The sequence below is a fragment of the Anticarsia gemmatalis genome, chromosome 13 (genome assembly GCF_050436995.1).
Source record: "Anticarsia gemmatalis isolate Benzon Research Colony breed Stoneville strain chromosome 13, ilAntGemm2 primary, whole genome shotgun sequence".
In the NCBI taxonomy this organism is placed as follows: domain Eukaryota; kingdom Metazoa; phylum Arthropoda; class Insecta; order Lepidoptera; family Erebidae; genus Anticarsia; species Anticarsia gemmatalis.
The window spans coordinates 7,956,057-7,982,014 of NC_134757.1; the positions used below are offsets into that span (position 1 = coordinate 7,956,057).

Consider the following 25,958-nt stretch of genomic DNA (forward strand, 5'->3'; position numbering starts at 1 on the left):
AGGAAATTAAATGGAGAAAACATTTATTACAGCAATAAGACCTAGAATAGTTTTTAAACAAATACATAATGTTATAACTAACATCAAACGCTGGCACATTAATAACGATAAGTGCAATGTCCTATAGGCAGGCATCAGTGGCAATCATAAAGCTCCGTCCATCTATAGGTACAGGCAAGTAGCGAAGAAGCAGGTACAGTAAATAAGAATAAGCAATAGATATCAAACAACTTTATACCCCCGAAGCAACACTAATTGCGTGAACAACATTTTAAAAATACTCATTTTGTCTTCGATCTGTTTTTAAGGCTGAATGCAGACTTACCAAGAAAAACTTGCTTTACAAAATATACTAAGACGTGCACGCTTCATACAAACCGATTCATAATAAAAATTGCAAAAGAACAGACTTGTCTGTGTGAGACAAGTTTCTGTCTTAAAACCGTCTAGACTGAGGCCTGATTCTAAATCTGTTTATACTCGTATGAACGAAGCTTATAGCCACGTGACCCGCGGTACTGTTCGCCTCGGTGCGATGCGCGGCCGCGACCCGTGACAGATTCGATTTGTCCATTGTCCGGTAGCGTTAACGATTCGTTACAGAAAGCCCGGTTACACAAATGTCTATTAAACTCAGATTTTATAAATATTCTAAGACAATGAATCGTCTGAAAATGTATACCGCATTTAGCAAAATAATATAAAGATATATTTTCAACACCTGAAAATTGGTAAAAATATAGTTTTTGTTATTTTCATGGGGTTTATCTTTGATCAGTCCATAGAACTATCCTCAAATACGTTTAGCCGTACTCCGGTAAATTGTTAGTTATTATCCGCGTGACTGATTCGAACATGCACAAATCACATTTCCTTCACAAACGTCTTTCATCAAACAGTCTAATCCGCGTCTTAACTGCAACTTAGTTATCAGTTAGACGTGAAACGTGGTGGCGGCGGGCTCGAACACCACGCAATCTATCAGTGGCATCGATTCAATTAGCAGTAGAACAATAGAATTGCCGCCGAGCCGCCCGCCCCGGACACTCCAGTACCGACCGCCGACCGCTCGACCGTAACTCACTGCTATTACATTTTATAACCAAATCCTATTGTTTCCGAACAAATAATGTTTGTGAACTTACTTATCGCTGGTAGGTTCTCTTTACCGTTTTTATTTTATTGTGTTAGAAGTTTTACTGTGGGTGTCGGTAAAGGTGGCGGACAGACGCAGATATTATAATAACGTGGCAAACATTAATACCATGCAAGGTCGGTTTAGAAAAAGCCCCAAAAATCATAAATTATAATCCTGGATGTTGATAATTCAAACTCATTTTAGTATCCAAGTTATACTTGCTTTACGAGGAATAGTGTTCTAGTCCACCGTTATGAAAATCTGCATCATTACAATACAATAGTCATTGACGTCATTCAAAACCTCTTAACAGCTCATCTAGTGCCATCAACACAATAATTTAGGCAACGTAATTTCGCATTGCCATCGCCGTAAGTTCGCAGACCACATATTTCACAGCACTTAACCTATTTTAAAACGCAACACAAATAAAGCATGACATTACGGTGCGCGAATCGAAAGAGTGCCGCGATCGTAAATCGGTTGAAATGAGCCTTATTTCAAACGTCGGCAGCGGGGAACACGGCCATCAATAAGAGCTCTTGGATTTATCACCGCACAACGCTAGGATGTTTTAATCCTATGGCGCGTGGGCGCGATCCTTTAAGCTCACATTAAGTTTCGTCAAGACGTAAGTACCGCCCCAGCAACTTGCCGATCGCGATGTCGATAACTTTCAGTTTTGTTTTCTTGTTTGGATTGCTTTTCTTTCTCGTTTGATGTTGTCCTTTTTGTTGTTTAAAGTGACGTTTGCACCTGGCACTTGAAATCGCTCTACATATGCAGGTCCGTTTATAGATCTTTTAAGAGTAGATCAAAGTGGCACAACATTTGCACCAAATGAAAGTGATAAGCTTTGTTGTTTCATTATTATTCCTTTATGACGTACGGTTAAAAAGTTTTAACTAAATCTTATAAATGTCAAAATGTATTAACAAACAGCCGATTTCATCGCTTCTGTGTAAGTACAATTTAGCTTATCAAATGAAATATTGACAGATATTTGCGTACATTTGGTGTCTCTTTATCTTCCGACACTTATCCATAAGCTGCGAAAATAGTCTTTAATCTTTTAAATCAATTATCAGCTCGAATCCGTGATAAAACAACACGTAACTATGGTACTAGTATATTGCAGTCTCTTGTTTATAATTCACATTAACGAGACATCATTAAGGCGGCTTAAGTCAGTCCATCATGGAGTTTTGTTGTAGTCTCTGATGAGTGGGCGAGATCTTATAAGCTGACGTAAGTTTCGCTAAGCAGAATCGAAGGGTTCATGAACATTTTGAAGCGTGTGCAAATATTTTTAGATGCGATTCTTGTGTAAATGGACTCTCCCTTTCATTTAAAGATTTTTATTTTTTTCTGAAAATAATGTTAAAGTCGGTTTTCTTAAACCCGTAAAAAGCTTGCTTCTTTTGTTGTACTTGTAAATATGGATGTTGGTGCATCGCCGTTGTTGAACAGAAGACATTCGGAAAGAGCATTTTAATTGTCTAGAATAAGTGGCTTACACCAAAAAGGCTGTGTGATACTTGAAATTGAGATTTTTGTTTAATTTTAACGTTTAACGTTTAAAATACTACGATATCGTAGCAGCCGATTTATAACAATACCCAATCACCATTTCTGGTAAAAGGTTGATACATTTGAAACTGAACAACAATACACTAATTAATTCACTCAAAAGACAACACAGACTAGCAATTATCTTCGTAATTACAGAACAGCACTCATTCTTGCGAGTCTAAATAGTACGAACAGTACAGCCAGATTGATGAGTTGTCATCTAGTCATTATCGAATATGTATTGAGACGTCAATGTACGTCAATACAGGACAAACAGAATTGATGAAGTATGACGCGCTGTGATTAATCGTCTGATAATAACGACAACTGAAATTAACGCGAACATGAATTATTAATAGCTTGTACGTCTGAACTAAATTGCATGGATTAGATATTTTAACTAGAGTGAGTTCGATGATGTCTGTTCGCGCTAAAGTCTTTTTTGTTCGTTTCGATTTCTAGTATTTCTTTCTCTTCTTTTCTTTCTTTCTTATGCAATTGCTATTTTGAATCGGCACATGCTTAGTGTCTGAAATAACTTTTTTTATTTAGCTTACGATTGTTAAATTAACTAGTAATCAGTCACCAAAAACTAGTTACATAAAATCAACTGAACATCGTTTCTACAAAGCCCTTGTTCATAACAACGTGAATCAATCAGTCTTCACAGGCTAAAAGCACTAGCCGTTCTGTATTACAATAATTGCAGAAAAATATACTCTCGCAAGACAGATAAGTGCACCGCGCACATAAGTGGCGGACACTAAAACCTTTTTGCAAGTCGCGCGTAGTAATGTGTCATTACACTCATTAAGCTACCGGTGTTGTCAAAAAAGAAAGATAAACTAAGTATAATCGCCTGTGGACATTAACGTGTGCATCGTTATCGAAACGCCTTAACATTTCAATTAAAGGCACGATTAAGAAATTAAAGGTAATGAGTGGACCGAGGTGCTGATTACGGCCACTCAATGGATTTACGATGCAAACAAGTGGCATAATTGGTGTGCAACCAGAACATATCTGCCGGTGGACACGATATTTAAATAATTTTTCAATAACTGACAAAGTCATATCATATCAACGTACGAACACTGTTCAAAAAAAGTAAGTAAGAATAACTTGCCATTTTATAATATTAAAACACTCAAAAATGTAAAACATAAGTGTTTAATATGATTATCAAACTAACGAAACCGATAAACGATCATTGAATTTACTGAAAAGTGTATTATGATTTTTTATTAACATTTTACATGGGTAGTCGAGGAGACATTACAATATAGACATTTATTTATATTTATAATGAATTTTAACTTTGCTTCCCCAGTAGGTATCGTATCAGTGTCATCAATAACTTATCTGTAAAATATCATCATTAACCTTACTGTATTTAAGTATTGTTAATAAAATATTTTCAGTTAAATCTATCGAAGATAATACATAAGCTATGATAACCTTCAGAAATATTACACTAAAACCTTACAAAGTAGGTACCTGGTACAGTACAGTAGTAAATATATTTTATCGACATTCCTACCATTCCACAGGCTCGCTGCTCTGCGTGCGGTAGCTATCGTATTCATATAAAAGTAACTAACATATTGTTATTTAAGCAATCGCATAATAATTCGTGCGGGTGCAAGGTGCATGTGCTTATAAGAGCGAATGAATGCTAGTGTGATGTTAGCCGTCTCCTAACAAACTGTAAACATGCTTTTACAAACTTTTACTGCAAATTACACCTGCTGCCTTATTGTGAAACTTTTTATTAGCCTTACACATCACTATTGTGTCTACAATCATTGTAAATTCAACTAAATGAGTATTCCTTGATCGAATATCCTCATTTTGCAATAGTACGTTTATTATATGTCCGTCAATAATAGTTATTTATGTATCGTGCTTGAAATTATATTTAATGGGCTAAAAAATATTTATATTTTGTAATATTTTTTCTTGACACGGTAAATTCAACAATATAAAATTGTTTCATGAAGATATTGGCAATTAAAAGGAGCAACTCGTAAGTTTCTTGCCGTAGGTAGATTAAAAATATTACGACGATAACAAATAATTATGAAAAATTAAGACTGATATTTGAATTTGAATAATTACTTTTCATATTGATATGAAAAGACAGTAGGTGCGTAATAACATTTTCTAAAAAAAACCTATTCAATAGGGATGGTACAAAACGACAACAAATACAATTTAAAGGCAGCAGAATTAATTGAAGTCACATTCAAGTTTCCATATTTAAGAATAACCGATACATAAACTGTGCAATTGTATGTTATAAATAAATACTGGTAGCATTGAGTCTGGCTTTATGTAAGTTTTTTACATCAGTTACTTATATACGCACGTCTCATTAAAGTGACATGGCAACTGTAGGTAAGCACCGACTACGTTTACGGCAACTACAACAAGGTGAATACGTACTGAAGTTCACTTTCAGAAGGTTTGTTTTACAGAAAACTTCTCGGAACTTTTTGTTTTCATTATAGAACCTGTTTTACGAAAAACTAACCTTTGAAGCTTTCGTTGGTTCTATCCCTTTATGTAGAAGTAATACTGAAAACACTTATTAGAGACAATAATCGGATATCTTGTTTTCAAAACCGTTAAAGGTTAAGGTCTTGCATTCTTAAACAAAAAATGAAAGTCAGTATATTTTAGTAATATAATATTACCTGTATGGGTTATAACATATGAACGTCAAATTTATAGTCACTATTCAGTACATTGCTTCTTTGACGTTACGTGTTAATCATCACAATCTAAGGAAACAATATACTGCATAGTGGTTTTCAAATAGTTGGCAACTGAGATACATATTAGCCCAGATGGAACTAGTCGCATCGATGAATAAATACAAATGAATCTTCTGCGTTTTACTTGTACGTTGTGGGTCGTCTGTTATGCATTGTTCGACATCGCTGCATCGCGCGGGCTGTGAGTGCGCAGCGCACAGCGCATGCGCGCCACCACCAGATAATTGGAACTCACTACTTACCTGCGCCCGCGCATACTACGTAGCAACACTAGCATCGTGACGCTCACACATATCGATTACCTTTATTGTTTTCATTTAATATAATGTTTTACGAAAAATACTGCTTTAATAATCTCCAACACATTGGCTCCTCCAAAATGCATTTGCATTTAATTGGCATTTCTTCTTTGAGAATAAGATACTCGTCGGAAATCTTTTAATTTATAAAGCTGTTGAATTTAAAACATTGCCGTCAGTTAGTGACGAAATGACTTTATTTTATAAAACCTTTAAAGTAAACTGTTTTATCTGGCAACCAGCTGCACTTAAAATATCATCAACAAGCCACGCCAGTGTATATTATAGCCGATTACAGTGCAACTGATGGCTCATTAACTGTGATATATCTGGTACCAATATGTTCGCGTCGATACATCGCTTATCGACATCGCCCGCGGCCCGGCGCGTCCTCTCTATATGGATATTCACCAAAAACCGTTGCAAAAACTCGCACAAGTGCGTATGTAAGGCGGGCGAGCCTTACAGGATGACAGCGCGCTCGCGTCGAACAAAGAATGATACAAGAAATAATTACGCCCATTGATCGGAGCTCATTAAAATGGACCAATGGGCGTCGGCGGCGCGCGGCAATACTACAAAAGGAGAACGGCACGGGTAGGCACAATTTGCCGCGGCGCCGCCGCCTGCCCTTTCTTATTGAAATAATTCTACTTATTCAATTAGATAAAGCTGTTACAGACGGAAATTTAACAATTAAAAGAAGCCTCCACGCGGAGGTCGACTCGCTCGTTAGATACGTTCAATTTTAAGCGCTCATGTGACCTTCTAACGTCCGTTAGCAGTGCCCTTCGAGAATTGTATTTTTATGTACCCTTAAATTTGTAAAAAAAAACAACTTAAAGGTCTTTACTGAGATTAATTTTATGCAATGAAAGCATGTAAAAAACTGCATACGCAACTTAACAATTAATGACAAATTGCAAACGATGAGTTCTAGTGCATCAAAGAACTCGATGTATTTGGCATGTATAAGCAAGACTTAAATTTCTATATATACTTTACAATATTTTATCAATAATGTTGACAAAAAACATTAAAACAAGCCAAAAAAATACATCGTAATATGTTTAGAATTCTGTAACACAAAACGCGTTGATGTCTTTAATACGTCTTGTAAGAAATTGACTCAATTTCTTGACAACATTACTGAGGAGAGCTGCAACAAGAGCTATTCGCAGGGTTCAAAGGCAACATAAAATATGGCCTTTAAAATTGAATCAGAGAATCAAAATACATAATAATATAAATGCTTACGCTATTACACAATCTTATTTATTATATACTTAAACAGCAACTTGAAGTTTGATAACGTGTCTGAAATATAACAAACAATCTCGCTTACTACTCACTATAACCCTCCCTATTACAACCAGTGCGTAATATTTCCTTTTAATCTGGATCACCATGCAAAATTTCCTGAAAATCGATTAAGCAGTTGGGCCGCGGATGAGGAAGAGACAGACGTTTGCTCTCCTAAAAATAAGAGAATTTCAGCTGTAGCGAGTAAGGAAATGCACACTTTTATAATCTGTTAGACCTAATTTTGTAATCAAGTAGTGCCTCGGTTTGCATGCATGCATGCAACATGTGCATCAAGCTTTATTTCTCAAAAGCATTTTGGCAACAATCCCCGCGCGGCCGCGGTATTTTTTTACAATGCGCATAAAATTCTAATTAGGAACACGCGATAAAAACTGTTGGTCTTCGTAAAGTTGCAATCAACATAAATTATTTAATTATTTACAACTCACATAAATTAGAGAAGTAATATTACAATAAGCTTCTGATTGGGCCAATATTATTTTATGTGTATTATTTTTATTGTTATATTATAATGGTGGTTTTGCGCTAATTAGGATTATATATTGAACACTCCTTTCTACCCAGTATTAAAAGTGATTTACGAATGATAGCAGATAACGTTATTGGTACTGTAAATGTTGTCCAATATAAGTCAGGAGTTTCTTGCTATTATTGTCTGTAGAAAATATGTGAAAAAAGCCTCTGATTTTTTTAGCTACGAACATTAATTGGGTATAGATCGAATATTAATAGTTCGTCGCTTTTTAAAATGACATATAAAGATATCAGTTTGACAGTCAAGCTAGTAGATACAATTATTTATATGGTTTCAAGACGAGGGGTTTATTACTCGCATGTGGATTGGGGATCGCCTAAGCTAATAATTTACTGATTCCAGTAACGAGCAATTTTATATCCCATTAAATATTCACGTCGTTTTGTCGAAACAAAAACGGATCACGTCCTTGTCCAAACGAGAACAAAAAGTGGCAATGTTAGTTAGTTTCGCGTACATGAACACCGACCAGTTTTTGTTTAGTGCGTATCAATGGAGAGCTGAATGGCGGAGCGGGGACGCAAAAAGCGATGCGCCGCGTGTCGCCATTAGTATGTGCGGTGGCGTCCGAATGTGAGCATTAATTTATTGATAATATTGTATTGAATAATGCACGCGGAGGCACGCCACGGCCGCCGCGCACCGAGCACGCGCTCGCTTCCTGCGCGGAGAGATTTCGGTAGCGGTACAATACGTGCCGATTTTATTAGCACACATTACGTTGACAATGCTTGCCTGGTTTCCTGGTGTTTTCACTTTTTTTGCGTCTATGTGGTTTCGTTTTTGTACTCTGCCGGATGAGAGTTTCTTTCAGATGTAGTTGCTATAATGGACACATCCATGTAATCATTACCCTGAACTACAACCGGTAACATTTTGCGGTAGGTGCACGCAATTAAGTTTGGTTTTTCAGAACAAAAAATGATAATTAATTGTATCTTCAAGTTATCAAATTTCTTCTCACAGTGCTCAATGTGAACCTCCTGCGTCCCCATAATCAGCGACATTATTTTTCCATTACTCCTGAAACCATATAGGGAGAGAGACACTTTAAGTATTTATGAAACTCATTGTGGTGCGAGTCCCGCTACAGTCAACGATAAGTGGTGAGGGCGGTGAAGAGCAGAAAGCCTTAATCAGCAAAATGAACTGGAAATTTATGTACCCTTGGTGTGGCATTAATTAAAATACTTGCCGGCCATTGCACAAACATCGCGCATACCGCAATCTGTCCAGGGCATTTGTTAAAAGGCAAGTTTTGATAAAAACACCGATTGCGACCATTTTCCGTATAAACAAAATGTTCGGACAAAATAAAAGCTTTGAGAGCGACCGATAAATCTTTGTCCGCCTTTTTATACTCAGTATGTTGAACATAAAAGTCATATTACGTTTTTGTTAACCAGCCTTTTTCGATGTAACAAATTGAACATGTTTTTAAAATATATGTAAAAAATATGTCTGCACGACTCTAGAGATCATTTAAAAATATGTATTCAAAAATATTTAAATATGTGCAAGATAAGAGTCGATAACATATACCAAGTGCTTTTATTCTTGTAAAGTTTATACACTGAGCGCTGCTACCTAGTACTGGATCAAGTAACCAACAGTCTTGAACCAAATTCCTGAGTAATTGCTAAACATCTGTTACACTGTTTCCTAAATATGAGTACACTTGTATCACATGCTTAGAAGTAGCATTCTATGTAATAGTGATACGAGCATAAATTAAATTAGGAAAAAAGTGGCTATCGTCTATTGTTTATAAAAAAATAAATAAACTGAATAAACGCCCTGTCCTTAAAACATTGGTAATGAACGAGACATAATTAAAACAAATCTAACGGACTAAGAACATTGCTAAAGTATTTAAGCATTAAGACATCACGACCACGTTATCAAGGACCCTTCAACCTCCAAACTAATTTAAATATTCGACTCCAAAAATCAGTCGACACACGCTCCGAAGTTTTTTTACTTCGATTTAATTAAGTGCATCGAAATTAGAGCAACAAAAGGTTTTATAAAAGGAGCAAGGCAAGTATCGTGGAAGCGCGCGGTTTTGCATACGAAGCCAGGCCGGCGGCCAATGACAGCCGATTGACAAGCAGCTCTCATTAAGTCAAGCCAAGTCAACCAGAACGATCCTCGGTCCAGATCAAATTTCAGACTGACGACTGAACACGTACGTATTACTTAATGTAAAGCGAAGGAGGGAAAAAACTGTTCTTTATTTCACTCTTAGTATTCCAATATGTACACATATTGGAATACTACTACTTACTACTACTACTTACCAAGCTTGAAACTATGACAATAATATAAGTACTAATAGCAACGAAATTTACTTTTTTGAAATACGTTTTTTAGATATTAAATTTTTAGAGCTGTTAAGGTACGTGTCCATATAATATAGAGTTTGCGTTTCGTCAACGAATTAGTAGCAAATAACACCGATATTTCAGTAGCTCGATTCTCTATTACCTTCGACTACCGACAACCGAACTGTCATCGAGAAATTTTGTATGAAAATCTGATCAGCGCCTCTGACGGGTTTCGTAGGAAACATTTTGGCAGTACATTCTAAATGTCAAATGTCGATAGCTAGCCGGTTGTCGGTAGTCGATAGTGGTAGAGAATCGAGGTACAGAACGCCTTATTGAAAGGACTGGTCGTGTTTATACAATACACAATGTATTCTATAAACATTATAGAAACATACTCAGATGAAAACTGTAAGTATGGAGTTATGAAGCACAACGGCGCATGCACTCGCCTAATGAAACAACTTCACGGCGAGTACAAATCGACGGCACTATTCATCATTCAACAAGCCGTTCATAAGGCTACACCATTTAGAGTGACCAAATGAGCCTGGCGGTTAGTTGCAGCGCCTCTGGACTGATATGACAATGATTTATACATTGTCAAGCGAGAGACGGGCGTTGCTTTCTACGAAGTAACGAGCTGACGCGTATCCAGACGTAACTACGATTAATAACTGTCTGGGAACGTCCCGAAGTGAGTTCCGATACATAACTTTATTACAATGCCTTTTTAGCATCGTTTGTTGCGATACAAGATTGATTTGTCCCGAGGTGTGTGTTGTGACATGTTGCATGGTGCATAGAAGGACAGTGGCCGATTGATAGAAGAATATTTTGTAATGATTTTCCAGTATGAATAGCAAGTAAAGGACTGTAGAGCAGTCCGCTGTACAGCAATTGGTTTGGGCGTGTTAACGTTGTTACGAGTACAACAACGTTTGTCAGTATTGTGATATGAACTGTAAAAAACCTGCTTGTGATACTCGAGTACGTAAAAATATCAATTTGTTTGAAATATTATTGTTTTATATCGTTTTCAATATAGCGTGACGGTTTGAAAGAAAAAGCTAAACAATTTGTTTTTACCTCAAAAGTTCTTGCATAAAACAAAAACATTAAAAATGCATAAATTGTACTTTAGTTTAAGAATCAGCTAACTATTATTTATTCCATAACATGGCTGCCTACGGCCTTAGTACAAGGCACTTTCTTACGATGCGTTCATTGAGGACAATTACACGAGATCGGAATACCGACAGCATCTTCTTATATTTATTCAGGCAATAAAGCGGTGGACCCGGAATCCTCGGCAATGGGGCAGCGAGCAAAAACCTGCCTACACCCAACGCTGACCAGTTATTTGTCAAAAATAAAATTATGTTCTGATTATTATTTCAAGCGGGAGAGGTGGAGGCGCGCGGCATCCGCCTGCCGCCCGCCGCAGCCTCCGCTCCGCGCCGCGATGCAGGCGATAAAGCGACAATAAAATATATAAATAATTCATATCGGGAACGCGAGTATTGATTCGCAAGAACGTGTTTCAAATGTTTTATTGTCAGTGGTATTAATAAATGGGGCAGATGTATGGGCCGTTGTTCTTGCGGCCGCCGCATCATTGCTCTGGTTGGCAGTTCAATTAATAAAAATCTAATTTGTTATTTTTGTAGCGACAGCTCTTTAAAGGCACGCTGTAATGGGAGAGACTGGTTTAGTGGATATATCGATGCACACATTACTTTATAACTACTACATCTTCGGGTGATACCTTTTCCGGAAACATGTGGAAATTAAACAAGTAAATAGCACAAGGACCATTTAGTATACACAGAATCAATATAATATAATATTTATAAAAACTCGCAGTACTGCAACTTGTATGCATTAATTTTTTTTACTTATTTATTTATAATATCGTCCTTCAGATATACATTTTCAGTATGAATACAATCAATAAAAGATTCATTACTTTATTACCTATTAAAAAAGCGGTCGAGCAACGTACTCCTCGATCGATCATGTTCAGATGTTCCATTCATTGTACGTTCATTTGCAAAAACGATCACAATTGTGTCATTACAATTCTGTATCGCTTTCGACAGTACGACATACCGAAGGAGTAATTAATGCATAAAAAACTACAATAACTGCACTAATTAGCATCATAGAGTTGGTGCACTGTATTCTATCTCCTTCTTTTCTTGGAGTTTGTGTTGAATCTCTCGCTCTACGACGGTGATGAGCCTAAAGTGTAAGCATCGTTCTTCGCGGCTATGCCGTTGGGCTTCGTAGTATTGTATGTAATTGTGAGTTATAGACCAATCGGTGGATAGAGCGGAGGTCAACATCGGTGGTAGGCGGACCCGGGCAGGTGCAAAGCTTCATTTCTTGCAAGTACTGCATCGTGATTGCACATACGAAATGTTTTTGTGAGCAACGTAATTACTACTCCGAACATGTATTAATAGACTAACTTGCGTTTAATTCCTGCAGTACTTGTTGTTAAACAGCCAATTATGATAATGCACGTAATCATCTTTCATTAAATTGTTTTGTGGACTTTAGAAAGCCTACTTGTAAAATTCAATACGCATGCCAAACTAATTTTTTTACTAGATCTCTTCGGGTAATGAAGGATACAACAGTGTATGATTAAATTATAACTCCATGTTTGGATAATTTTATGATTAAAATATTTTTTCTTCCACACACACTCACTCCACATACACTCACTCAACGTTTTTCATTTATGATTAAATCTACAAAATTGCATAATCGTCTGACACTCATTATGAAAACCAAAATATACATATGTTACCAGGAGGATGCCGCAGCTTGAATACTTCTTAAGAATAAACTATCTTTACTGACCTAAGTGAGAGGTTCATGATCATCTTCATACTTACAAGTAATTATTATCAATATTGGTAAAAGATCGATTAACTTAAAACCTCCTCGAAGTTATTTACCATACATAAATTGACTTGCTCAATTTGCCGACACTTAAGATTTATTTTTTCTTTAAACGAAGCGGGATCCAATATTTCAGTTTTTACGTACTGGCCGCTGAGGTCCACGTATCAAAAATGTACCTCGATCTTTTAGCTTTTTTCTCTGCTTTACGTTTCACAGGAAAAATACGTCAAGTATAGTCCAATTACGTTATTTATAAAACATATGAGGCGTACATCAAAATTAAATAATACAGTGGTCGGGATCAAAGGAGCCGCGGAATGAAGATTTGCCCCACCAAATGTCAACAAGAGCGCGCCGACAAAGGCAACGCGAGCGCAAGGTTGCCACGATGCCTGAAAAATTAGGGTTACGACTTACCCTCCGTATAAAAAGCTATGTTAAATAAAATAAACATTAGTAGTTTTGTACTTATTTAAAAAATAGTTTCTGCCTCTATCTTGATTATTTACAATGTCGAGCGAAAAAATGACCTCATAACCACAATTTTGTAATTCACGTTCTTTATTTAATAAAAGACAAATCCCACACTAAGATCTGCTTTTACAAACATACAGTAAACGGTCACAAAGTTGTGGATCGCACAAATAATTGTTCGGTGTGGGAATCGAACTCCCGTCGTAATTGTAACGGTGTGGCGACCCTAACCACTGCGCCACGGAAGCAGTCTACATATGTTATAGTATTTGAATATTTTTGTGGAATTTGTTTTACTGTCTGTCAACCCTAGTCTTTTGGTCCAGGGGTCGGGCATCCTCGGCCCGCCATGCTTATTTCACAGTAATCGGTTAATTGTGCACCCTTAACGAGTGTACCGATACGAGGCACGAATAGAGCTGCTCTTTTTACTTCAAGATTACACCTAGTTCCACCTTTGATAAATGATAAAGCATTATTTATACAACACGCTTGTGTTCCGCTCTACCTCCATACACAATCTTCCAGATTATATTTCATTAAGACATCCCCAGGCTAGTTTCGTTTGCGTTAATTTTAGTAGCATTGAACTATATTCGCAATAATATGCGTAAAAGATACTCGCTTAAAATAGTAACTTTGTAATTTATAACCTGCTTGGTTACTCCGATATTTTGGTAGATATTTCCTTCTTTCTTTTCTGAAGACGACTAGTATCCATTAGACTGTCTGGTTATGTCAATAAAACTAGTCTTCTAACTTATGCTAAAGTAACAAACTCGTAACAAAAAGTAACATCTACATAGATAGAGCAGATTTAATTGATACAACCTAATAAAATAAAATAAATATAAAACAGTCGAGCACTTAGAGATCAAAATAAACTTGATATTTAAAAGGACTAACACAATCTAAATTGTACCTGAATCTGTTCTAATTTGATATCTTCCACTTAATAAGTAATTTGCATAACCGCATATCTCGGTGGTGCAATGAGTTCACATGTTGATAAACATTGAGATTTGCGTTGATTTCCATTTGGGACCACACACAGTGCGGCGTGTTTGTGCTCGTGCCACACGCAGATATTTCAACGGTTTAGCACGCGTATTAATACATATGACATGTGACGGAGCCACAGTCTCTTTTATCTCTTCAACAAAGAATTCGATTAATCCTTGATTAAAATAATTAGCCATTCGCTACGGGTCTTGCCGGCTCACGCCCGAGCCGTTCCGAGGCGACTCGAGTCGAACGTGACGTCACCACCGATCTCACACGCGAACAAAATTAATGAGATAAAAATTAATTAGACCAACACCTTGACGTAAACTCTACAATTATATCGACCAATATAATAATCCTGTGAGAGAGGACATTAAAAAACTACTTACAACTTTTTCGCGTTACTTCATTTTTATTTAATTACAACTTTTGATACTTATCTATTTTATTGCTTTAAACGCAATATATATGATTAATAATTTAATTAGATAGCAAAGTCTTAAGATAAAGCAAATTTACACTGTCGTGTGAACACAGCCGATAGTAATAGAATGCGATGAAAAATCGTTATTACTTTACATAAATACATATTGAGATCATAACCATTTGCAACCGCCACGAGCTCAGAATATAATTAGCCGACGTTTAAGATGCAGTGATAAAGGTTAAAATGCCAATAAAATCAAACCGTAATTTGTATTACGATTTCTTATTATTTTTTACTTCATGTTTCTTGTTGTGATTCGAAATTCAGAGACTGTTGAAATTCTAAAATGGCTTTAAGAAGACTGAATTGACGAATTACGATGACAGGATGTTGTCGAACAACGTCAATAAATGATTGTCCAAATATGTTATTACTTGGACGGGAAACTTATTGGACATTATACGCGGTTTTTTACTGTTTCTGCAAGTGAGTTGAAAGCAGGTGAAAGTTAAGATTTTTTTAAACGAGCGGGCAGTTTCATAGGAATTCGTTGCAAGTACTTTCTTTGCTGTATGTTTTCTGGGCTCAGCCTTTGAACTTACCTACTCCCAAGGCCACATGGGATCAAGGCATGATTTGATAAAGGAGTTTCACTGAAGTGTGAGCAGATTGTTTTTCTTATATGTAGATATAATTTCAGCTTCGATCATTATTTATTAAGCAGTAAATTGTCTTCAGTAGCGCGGTTTTCTACAGTCTGTACAATCGAGTATCGAGATTTATATGATTTTAAATATGCTATAAAAATAGTCTCTACGCCGTCGGCTAGAAGCGCTGATCAGATTTTCATTCAAAATTTTCTCTGTCTAATAGTGGTAGAGAATCGCGCTACAAAAGTTTAGGTTTGCACGTGAATTCTTTATCCAGTTGTACGTAGTACCAATGGCTCAGTAGTCAGTGCTTAAGGTGCTAGCTTGTAGCAGATATTCTTCTGCCAACTGTAACATGAATGCTTTCGACACTCTCAGTGCAAATAAAAAATGTGGGAAGGGAATATGTCCAAATTCGGAAAGGGAATCGAAAGTATTGTAAGGAGTATGATTCTCATAAACCCGTGCAGTATATTTCTCACGCTAGTCTATTATTAAGGTGAAGCAACATTTCTAACATAGTACTATAGAAAAGTTACGTTTCTTTTTTATATTAACGCAATATAAGTTATATTAATTTGTTGTTAATGATACCCTCATAATTTCAAAATTATTTTTCTAAGGATTTATTAAAATTATAAATATCGAAGTTAAAGTTTCTTGAATATCCTTTGAAACTGAATTCATTGAATTATCAAGGGGTTTTTGATATATCAATTAAAGCAAGTCTTTTTTTACTCAGACTAATTTGCGGACGCAAGCTAGTTTATTATATGAAAAGATATTTTACGCTTTATGTCATAACTTGACCAAAGACTGGTTGCTAATGTAAAGTAACATAAACAACATTCTTCTTTTTACGACTGTCGTATATTTCAGACATCCCAAGAATTTGCGCCATCATTCGTAGCGGTGAAATAATAAAATAATAATATGTTATTATCATATTATTTTACTATTTTATTGTTGTGACGGAGCGATAGTTTTATATTTATTATGCGGTAATTTATGAGTAATAAATATGCTAATATTCTGATACCATTTAGTCTTAAAATAAACATAAAACTCAAGAACATTGAAATAACATAATGTGGGTGTATCAAAATGCAAACAAAGGTACTCGCCTAGGTCAAATATGAATAGTTATATTGGGACTCAAAATTATACCGTAAAGCATAAACACCCTATAATCTACAGAAATAATACAAATGTCTACTTGAAGGCCTTAAATTGGCAATATTGCTTCCCCTTAATGTCCCCGTAGAGTGCAGCCGCGTTGCAACAAAAAGCACTTTGATTGATCCTTTCACTCCATTGACTATGGTTAATGGAGAGTCGCACAAAAACTTACAAACGTTGAACATAAGCCTGATCATTTTAGTCAATGATACCTGCAGAAAAACTTCTACGTTACAAGTTTGTTTGACGTAGAAGCTCTTCATTGAGACTAGAATATTATGTAAGGTTTTGCTGACGTTTTTGCTGATAATCTAACGATTATACACTACGAATTATATGGAATATCTGCTTCTTAGGTTTTTCGTTAAACCTTACATGTGACTGATCAAGGGTCTATTTTGTTCTAGAAAAAAAACATGCTATGCTACCTAGGAGCTTGGGACTCTACAATACTCTTCGTTCCTTCGTACTCTCAAGTGTGCTATGTTTCCTCACGGGATTTATAACACCAGAGTAACAAGAATTCTCTTCTCTTTAAGGTTTAGCTGTCGTAACTGAACTCTCTTTTTCTTGCAAGGCGTGTGAATGGTCACACCACACGGATATTATTTTTTTAAAACCTATAAAATGCATTCAAACCACAATTAAAATGCACAGAATCATCTCAGTTCACACCGTACAGTATTAAGGCATTGTGTCCCGTAAACTCCTGTACAATACGTTAAAAAGACAGGTTGTCTATTGTATTCCCAAAGATATTGAAGGAAGGACGAGTAGCCGGCCGGTGTCGCCAGTGATGACCGTGGGAGGCAAACCCACAAGCCTTTTGCCGTGGGAACTTACGAATAAATTGGACATTGTCGCCGCGGGAAGGGTGTGTTAGGTAAGTAATACGAAGTTACGAAATGTACTTATACGAAGAACAAAAACGGTAGCGGCTCAGCCTAGGCTACCTATTACTTCTTTAGAGGAATGCATCAGGCCTTTTATTGTTATTTTTTCAACTAGGTAAGTTATATCAAAGAAATATGATCACGTATTAAACGTAAGTTTATTTTCAAATTCTGTGCTGATTGTCCTATTAAATAGGTATTGTTATGAACGCAACTATATTTTAATTAGATATGTAATAATAAGTTAACACCTATGAATAAAACCAGCGTGTTAATACATTGATACTTGTGCCTCACCTGCTCCTCCACTTTTTACCTAGAATGGCACCGATTAGCCTTAAGTATGCACTACAGTTAACAAAACAGTATTTTCATGCAAAATTTAATTTTCTCTCATTTATGATCAGACATTATTGATATGAAAATTATAGCATTTTTATATGCATCTTCATCTTACTTGTGATGTGCGTCATCATAATTTAATTTAATGGAACCACCACTTTACTTGCGAAAAGTGAATATGCACCGAGATTACGCAGTAATGACCACTTGGAAATTAATTCAACCCTCGTTTATTCTTAAGCCGGTTGTCGATAAGCGTGGAAGAAATAAACAGCTAACTACATGTCCAAAGGCAATGTTTTCTGAACAACAGTTAAATGATAATGTAACGCAACATTGAACCTGTCTTATGTATATCTGTATGCATGGGTCTCCTCTTATGGCGAAACCGATTAGGCTATAGTCCATTGGGGCGGCTGCTCAGAACAGACAAGTACAGAGAGAATTATTGTTTTTTTTCACCTTAGGCACTTAGTACTGTTTAACGTTATCAAATTTTTATATTTTTATAGTGATTTGCGCCCCATAATTTTTAGTTGCTGTTTTTGTTTTGTAATAGGTATTGGTCTTTTCATTCCATATCTCATATCCAACACAATAAAAAGTAAACTACAAAGCGCGACAGCTGCAGATGGATTCAAAATACTACATTTTTAGCACAGTCGTAAAAGTTCTCATAAGATTTAAGTATTATTACGTGCCTAGTGCTAGTAATAAAATAAAAATGTCTAGTAATAAACCTCGCCGGCTAGATACCTTAGTATTAACTATCAACATAGATGACATACATTTATCACTGAAATGAAGATGTTTTACAACCTCTAATGACCACCATATAGTTCTTTACCCAGTTAAGAAGCCTTCTATTTAGCTGCACACGTAGTATTTACTAAGGACGGGGTAAAATTATCATTCATTCGAGAAATAGCATCCATTAAACGCGGCAGGACCGCGCGATGACGACGGGGCGAGGTTCTTAACGATGTTGCCGCGGCACACTTACTTTGATCAATATTTCGACTTTTTCACTAAGCTGCAAATTGTCATTAATGAGACAACATTGTTTAGTTATTGCTGTTCTGTACAATGTCGCTACGAATTGTTTCTTTATTTTAAGTTCTTCTTTCTATTACGCAGTGGTTAAGGTTGTTGCCACGCCAGTGCCTCCGTGCCGAGGGTCGTAAGTTCGATATCATGTCGAGACTCCAGTCCTCGTAAACTTTATTTGAACTTTATTGTTGTACCTATATCTATCTCAACATTATACGCATATGACGTAATCGCAAACCCATGCATGATTTAATAGGTTTCGCTTCCACATGAGTTTAAGGAACTAATATTGGTGTTAGTTTGTTCCCTACTCTGAGATATTCTTTATACACATTGATGACTCGATCATGCTACGCACTATTAATTAGCTACCTATTCATGGGCACCTCTTGTACACGTGCTTTGTAGGTATTCACATTAATGGATGCCGCTATTTGTATTCAATAATGCAAATTCATGACCAAACTATGAATATTCACATCGCTTAATACATGCGACACGTTCCAAACCATTAACATCCTAATGATCTAACAATTACATGCAAAAAATGTTTAAAAAGATACATTTACCCCTTCACCTATTGCATAGAAGAACAAAAGATATCGATTCCTGCCAATAATATTCGACTCATGAATATGCATAAATAACAATTAGAATAATCAATATTGGCTTTGATCTTGAACTTTAGTCGAGTCATGTTACACTCATTAATCGATTTTAGGGACGGGTTGAATTGCTATTTTTTTATACGGAAGGGTGAGATTATACACCTGCATGAAAATTGCAAATGGGGTTTTGGCGCCCAGTATTGGCGCGCAACACCTTCTATTAACGATCGATCTTCGGTAATGTGAACTTATAATAAAATTATATTTATTATCCAATAATGAACATTTTGCGATCGTGGATTCAACTGGATTCCTTAAAAAGCAGCGTTTATTATTCTTACTAATTTTATCTTACTGAATTCATGGCGTAATTTTAATCATCTTTTAAGCGACGACTGTGTTGTCTAAGGGGCATTTTCTTTAACGCGTGTATTGGTAATAGAACAAAAAAAAGTAATATTAAAAAATCAGTCAAGCTTTATTTATAAAAAAAACTTTTTGACAGTAATTCAGTTGAGTAAATATAGCTTTATTTATGAAATGCACAATTCTTTGAGAATTCTTGTAACAATATTTTATCATTTATTATGAAAGGCAGGTAAACATTGTTCAAAGGTTAACATTAAACTAGGTAATTTTGCTTCAGTGGAGAATGAAATACAATTAACATTGTTGTTTTAAGCTGGTATTAGGAAAATAAATGCTTATAGACTAAAAAACTTCGCATCGTTGTGTTACAAGGGGGTCCACTACAAGTTAGTGCAACACACAGTTTCTAACACAAACAATGTAAAAAGAAAAAAACTAAAAGTTTGAAATTGGAAGTGCCAACGAACTGCAAGCTGAGCTTGTCAAGTTGCTGGCTAGTATGTGACCAAAAAGTCATAAGTAATATAAAAACTAAAGTTTAGAGATCCAGTCTTGCAGTGTCTTGATGTCAGCAGGATTGTCATCGTCGCCAGTGCTGGCCGAGCTCTCCGCGACGTCCACGCGACTCGAAAGATGGGAGAACTCAAAGTCTTTGCCCACCTTACCAATGTATGTCGTCTTATTGCTCTGAGAGGGGTCCACGGATTGCAGCTGACTGGATTTCGTGACACGGACTAAATTGCTGCAACAAAATATACAAGCTTCATCATTCGTTTGAATTGAATCTAGAGTTTACTGAATTACGTTAATAATGTCGTAAAGTAACAATTTCCTTATTTTCGGTCCGAGTATTAACGATAATATGAATGCAAAGAATAGCGACATCTATCGGTTCGACGTAAAACGAAAAAGGTATCGAAAAGTTACAATCGAGCTTAGTAACGTCATCTAGTATTTAAAAAAACGCAATATCAAAACAATTTACTGCTTCACTAGGCGTAAAATGCTAAAATCAGCTAAAATACATTTTTAGATTTAAATAATGATCGAAACTTACATTTCCTTCTCCAACAAGCTCTTGATCACTTGGCTGCCTTTAGCCAGCGGCTGATCTTGCTTGTTGCAGAGGATCAGTATTGGAGGACTGTTGCTCTGGACTGCAGGGTCAGACAGAACTGTGTACAAGTACCTGTAGACAAAATATTATTGATTAAAAAATATTGTATATGTTTATTTCTATCCCGCTTTTTATCTGTGAAAAAGAAAGGGATGAAGCCTTATCCACCAACAAATTCATGAGATGATTTAATCAGAATTTTGGAATGTTCTACTTACTCAGCTACATCTCGGATCTCCTTCTGAATGGTGACAGAGTCAATCACATAGACAATACCCTTGGCACTGTTCTTGTACTGGTCAAAGAATTTATTCCTCAGCCTCTCCTGACCAGGCAGGTCCACAATCTTCAGTGAGTCCTACAAAATAATACATTTAATATTTAATTAGGTAGGCATTTTGATGTTCGTAAGATTAATTAATTATTCAGCCTCTTTAGTGTATTAAAGTTTAGAGAAAACATTTTCTCAAAGGAGATTGAACAGGATAACAATCTGTATTTTTACAGAGACAATAGTTTTAACACATATGTCATGAAATACAGCGCATAACACTATAAATAATTCCTCACATTAGCTGTAAGATACTCCTCAACATTTTCCTTCATAGATGTAAATGTTTGTCTGTATTGAGAGTATGCGAGTCTCACAAACAACAGCGTCTTGCCAGAGTCTGAGAGACCCATCAACAACACAGATCTACGAAGGTGACGCCGCCTTGTGAAGCACCACCAAAATACTGAAAAAAAAAATTGTTTATGAAACATATGTTTTTTTTTCTTCTTATAGTAAGATAAACAGCATTTCATGTTTTTTTTAATGACTTAAGTTGACATGTCATATAAAGAAAATTATGAAGACCCAAAAGTGTAAACGGAACAATGAAATCATAATAGTGTTGACATCAAAATGTTTGTTGAGTATTAGACAAACAAATGCCATGTTTTTATTTATGTATCTATTAGCTCAAGTAAGGTAATGTAACAAAATTTGGTTTAAATCTAGAAATAGTTCATTTTGTTCACTCAGATTTTGACCATGTGCTATTGCATGGCAATTTTTTTTTTGTTGATCTACTTTCGGCTTTGTGCATTGCTGTCATTATGAAACAAAGGTATGGAGAGTAACAAGTAATTATGAAACTCTAAGGGAAAAACGTCCTGAATAATTGAAATGTGCTTGTTCTGATCACTATTTAAGCAATTAGAAACGGTATCGCAAGTAAATGTACTTACTCAAAGTAAAAAGTAGGACTATTCCACTTAACAAGGTTATGTACCGGGGATCGTTAAGCATGGGTTCTGTGTGAATCTTTTCCTTTATTACTTCTGACTCCATGATGAACTTAAATGGAAAATAAAACTATACTATTAAATAGACAAAACAAAATTTTTAATGCAATTTCCAGCTGGACTCCAACACACAAGTTTTAGACAATAGTAGGGATGTGTGTGACATTTAATAAAACTTCGTATTTTAAACAACTCTAGTGTAGTCGATTATTATATTTATCAAATAAATATTTAAATTTTGAAAACATATTTGTTAGATTTTTTTATTATAATATATTACAACAGGAAATTAAATAGAAATATCAAATACTCACTATACACACTATAATAAACACGATGTCTTAGTTCTACTACTTCTAGGTACCGTAAAACGGGGTGAATAGAATTCGCGGGGTGAATAGAAAAAAAATCAGGAAAGTTTTCAAGCCCAATGTTTGAGTACTCCTCGTTTAAGAATTTTGTTCAAATTTGAAATGATTACACGTCGATATTACTTCTCTGCGGTGTCATAATTGTTTAAATGTTTTAATTGATATTTATACCCAAAAAATTGCTTCAAAGTCAACCGTCCTAGAATGCCTTAATGGTCCATACATTTTTTTCAAAACTTTGGATTTAAAGTGGAATTTCTTTTCTAATGAGTTGTTTGGAGTGTTTATCTCTTTAGGTGTATATTTATCTATAAAGATACAATATTGTTAACTGAAAAAACGTTTTAAAACACAATTTTTCCATTCACCCCTTTGGTTGTTTCGATTCACCCCTATCGCTGGGTGAATAGAAATTGACCATTTTTTTAATGAAATATCGTAAAACTATGCATATTTTTGGACAAATATGGTTTTAACTCTTTCTTCATGGCGCCGGACATGATATAAAACAACCTGACAATAAAAATAACAAGTTATTCGCTACAAATTTTTAGGACAAAGTTGAAAATTGTTTCTATTCACCCCGTTTTACGGTACATAATTATTTATTTTTATGACATACACAGTACCTATATGCCAATCCAGAAACTGAAATGCTCGGAATAATCTCCCGATCTCCAACTGTTATACTCTTGAAATTAAAATAAGGTACCATATCGATTTTAACTTTATAAGGATTTTCCATGGAAGTAATAATACAAACTGGAATGATCACTAAGACCGAATTCGCGAGCCGAGCGAGACTCACTTTTAAGGCCCTCTGTCGCTTTCTAGAAGGTGACCATACTAAAGCGAAACTATGGATAAACTTGAGACTACTAAATATACACAGTGACAACATTTTGTCATAACCTTACAAAGCATCGATCGTATTTACTTTTAAGATAGTATGGAATCTATACAAGTGAAAATAAGTAACAAGAAATGTATGTAATCATGTTATAATTATATTATATATTATCTATACTAATATTATAAAGCTGAAGAGTTTTTGTTTGTTTGTTTGAACGCGCTAATCTCAGGAACTACTGGTCCGATTTGAATAATATAGTGTGCGGTAATAGCCATAAAACTTTCGTTGTTATCTGACGTCCAGCCGTCTGTAGTAGGTAATAAAAATAACGTGTGCCTCTGAAATTTGAATTCAGATTGAATAGGGATGAAGTTGCATATGTAGCAGCTAAGACATACTTACTATTTCCGAGTTGGTGGTGGAGTCAAGCAATTTGAACAGGCCATAAAGAAAAATGGACAATTAACCAGTAAAGTATGCTGGAAAAGTGCAGGAGGAATTCAAAAAGAAATATTAAAAATAACACATAACAAACCATAAACCTTTGAATAATATAATCATTGTCTCTTACTTTGTACTACCTATTACACTTACAACATGACTAAGTAAAACAGTGGAAGACAATTTGATTGATTATTTGATTATCTATGGAGATAGACGTTCATACACCCATCCATCCTCTCCTTCATGCAACAGTTTCCCATCGGGGACTTCTCCTTCCTTGGGTTTCCTGAACTTAATTCTGTCACTAAGACGGTCACGCTGGCCTTGCCAAAACTCAACAGCCCTTGGGCGAATTATGTAACCACCCCTGAAAGTAAGCAGCAAAGAATGTAATATTCTTATGTTAGCAAAACCTAGTTTCAAAATATGGGAAAAGAGAAGAACAATTATTTTAATTACTAAGTGCAGTAAAGAAAAATAAAATAAGGGTCAAGCCTCCTAATTTTAACCAATCTGCTGCTAAGAAGGGAGTGAAGTTTAACCATAAACTAGTATAACGCATATTTCAGGAATAAATACCAGTATGCAGGCTTGGGAACTTCCTTCTCTGGTATGAGGTATTCCTTTTCTAACACAGACTCTCTTTCACACAAGACATCTCTGGATTCAATAGGAGTGCTCTGGTAACTGGCACATGCAGCAATTTGACTAGGTACTGGCCGTGAGTGGAAATATTTTGTTGATTCGTCTTCAGACACCTTTTCTACAAAACCTTCAATCCTTATAGATCTGTTCAAACTCTCCCAGTAGAATGTTGCAGCCACATTAGGGTTTTCATGCTAAAATAAGAGTTATTTATGTAATTAACAATTAAAAGTTTGGCTAATTCTAATGGAACATTGTCTTTAAAATATTTACCAATTCTCTAGCCTTCCTGCTTTCATAGTTGGTAAAGAATTTGAATCCTTCTTTGCCATATCCTTTCAGTAAAACAAATCTGGCTGATGGAAATCCATCCCTAAAATTAAAATTCTATTAGTAGAATGTTCTAGAACAATAATATAAATAGAAAATTTGATTTATTGAGAATAATAAATTTGTAAGGAACATGCTAGAGACATATTGTCATGATGTAATGTTATGTAATATAGATAACAGATGATGTATAATTACTTAGTGGCTGTTGCCAAGCACATTGCATTAGGCTCTAGTATCTCCTTTTTAGTACAGGCCTCTTCAAACCATGCCTTGAATTGACCAAAAGGCTCTTTTGATGCCAAATGCTTTTCCAAAAAAGTATCATCCTTGTCTTTGTATCTCATCCTCATGCCTGAAAAAAAAACATAGATTTTGTATATTAAAATGCAAAATATTGAAATGTTTACATTTAATGACATAGAAAATTAATGATTGTTTATTTGAATCATGTTGAGGTTACAACATGATTCAAATAATAAAAATTTCATAAGAATAAAATGTGCTGGATCTTACCTGCAATGTCAATACTCATGTTTCTGAATGAGTTAGATGCTACCTACTTTTCAAGAATACGAAAGATTAATAATAATTAAACGCCTCAAACCCATGCACACTTAATGCCGTGACCAGCAGGAATCTGTAGTCAATTTTATAGATAATTCAAGTAAATTTAAATAATTATGAAACAACCTTGAGCTGCGCCGTTAGTTGTTTGAAAGTGTCTACGCAATTTTATTATGACTGAGATTTTGACATTATGATAGTCGCTATTGATAAGCATTTGGGAAAGGTCGTGACCCCACGTACGGTTTTCACAGTTTATTTTATTACATTTTTATTTTTTGATGGAATTAATTAATAGGCATCTTAAATTCATAATCTAAATATCTGAGATTCATTTTAAAAAAATACAGATGGTTTTTATCTAATGTTTCATCCACAATTATTATGATTTTAACTAAACCGAGATTTTTGTATCAATCACTATTATTTTGTGATAAATATGGTTCAAAAATGT

The 25,958-nt window shown here is 35.4% G+C and overlaps 2 protein-coding genes across 2 annotated transcripts; both read right to left on the reverse strand.

Moving 5' to 3' along the window:
* Positions 1-19,975: 19,975 nt before the first annotated feature.
* Positions 19,976-22,451, reverse strand: SrpRbeta (signal recognition particle receptor beta). The gene is made up of 5 exons (XM_076122003.1): positions 22,238-22,451; positions 21,575-21,741; positions 21,223-21,362; positions 20,945-21,076; positions 19,976-20,629 (listed from the first exon to the last, which is right to left on the reverse strand). The coding sequence occupies exons 1-5, from the start codon at positions 22,338-22,340 to the stop codon at positions 20,419-20,421; spliced, it is 753 nt and encodes a 250-aa protein (XP_075978118.1). The 5' UTR covers positions 22,341-22,451; the 3' UTR covers positions 19,976-20,418.
* Positions 22,452-24,057: 1,606 nt separating this feature from the next.
* Positions 24,058-25,728, reverse strand: LOC142977559 (pyridoxine/pyridoxamine 5'-phosphate oxidase-like). The gene is made up of 5 exons (XM_076121512.1): positions 25,454-25,728; positions 25,136-25,292; positions 24,881-24,980; positions 24,542-24,801; positions 24,058-24,329 (listed from the first exon to the last, which is right to left on the reverse strand). The coding sequence occupies exons 1-5, from the start codon at positions 25,470-25,472 to the stop codon at positions 24,164-24,166; spliced, it is 702 nt and encodes a 233-aa protein (XP_075977627.1). The 5' UTR covers positions 25,473-25,728; the 3' UTR covers positions 24,058-24,163.
* Between the last annotated feature and the right edge of the window lie 230 nt (positions 25,729-25,958).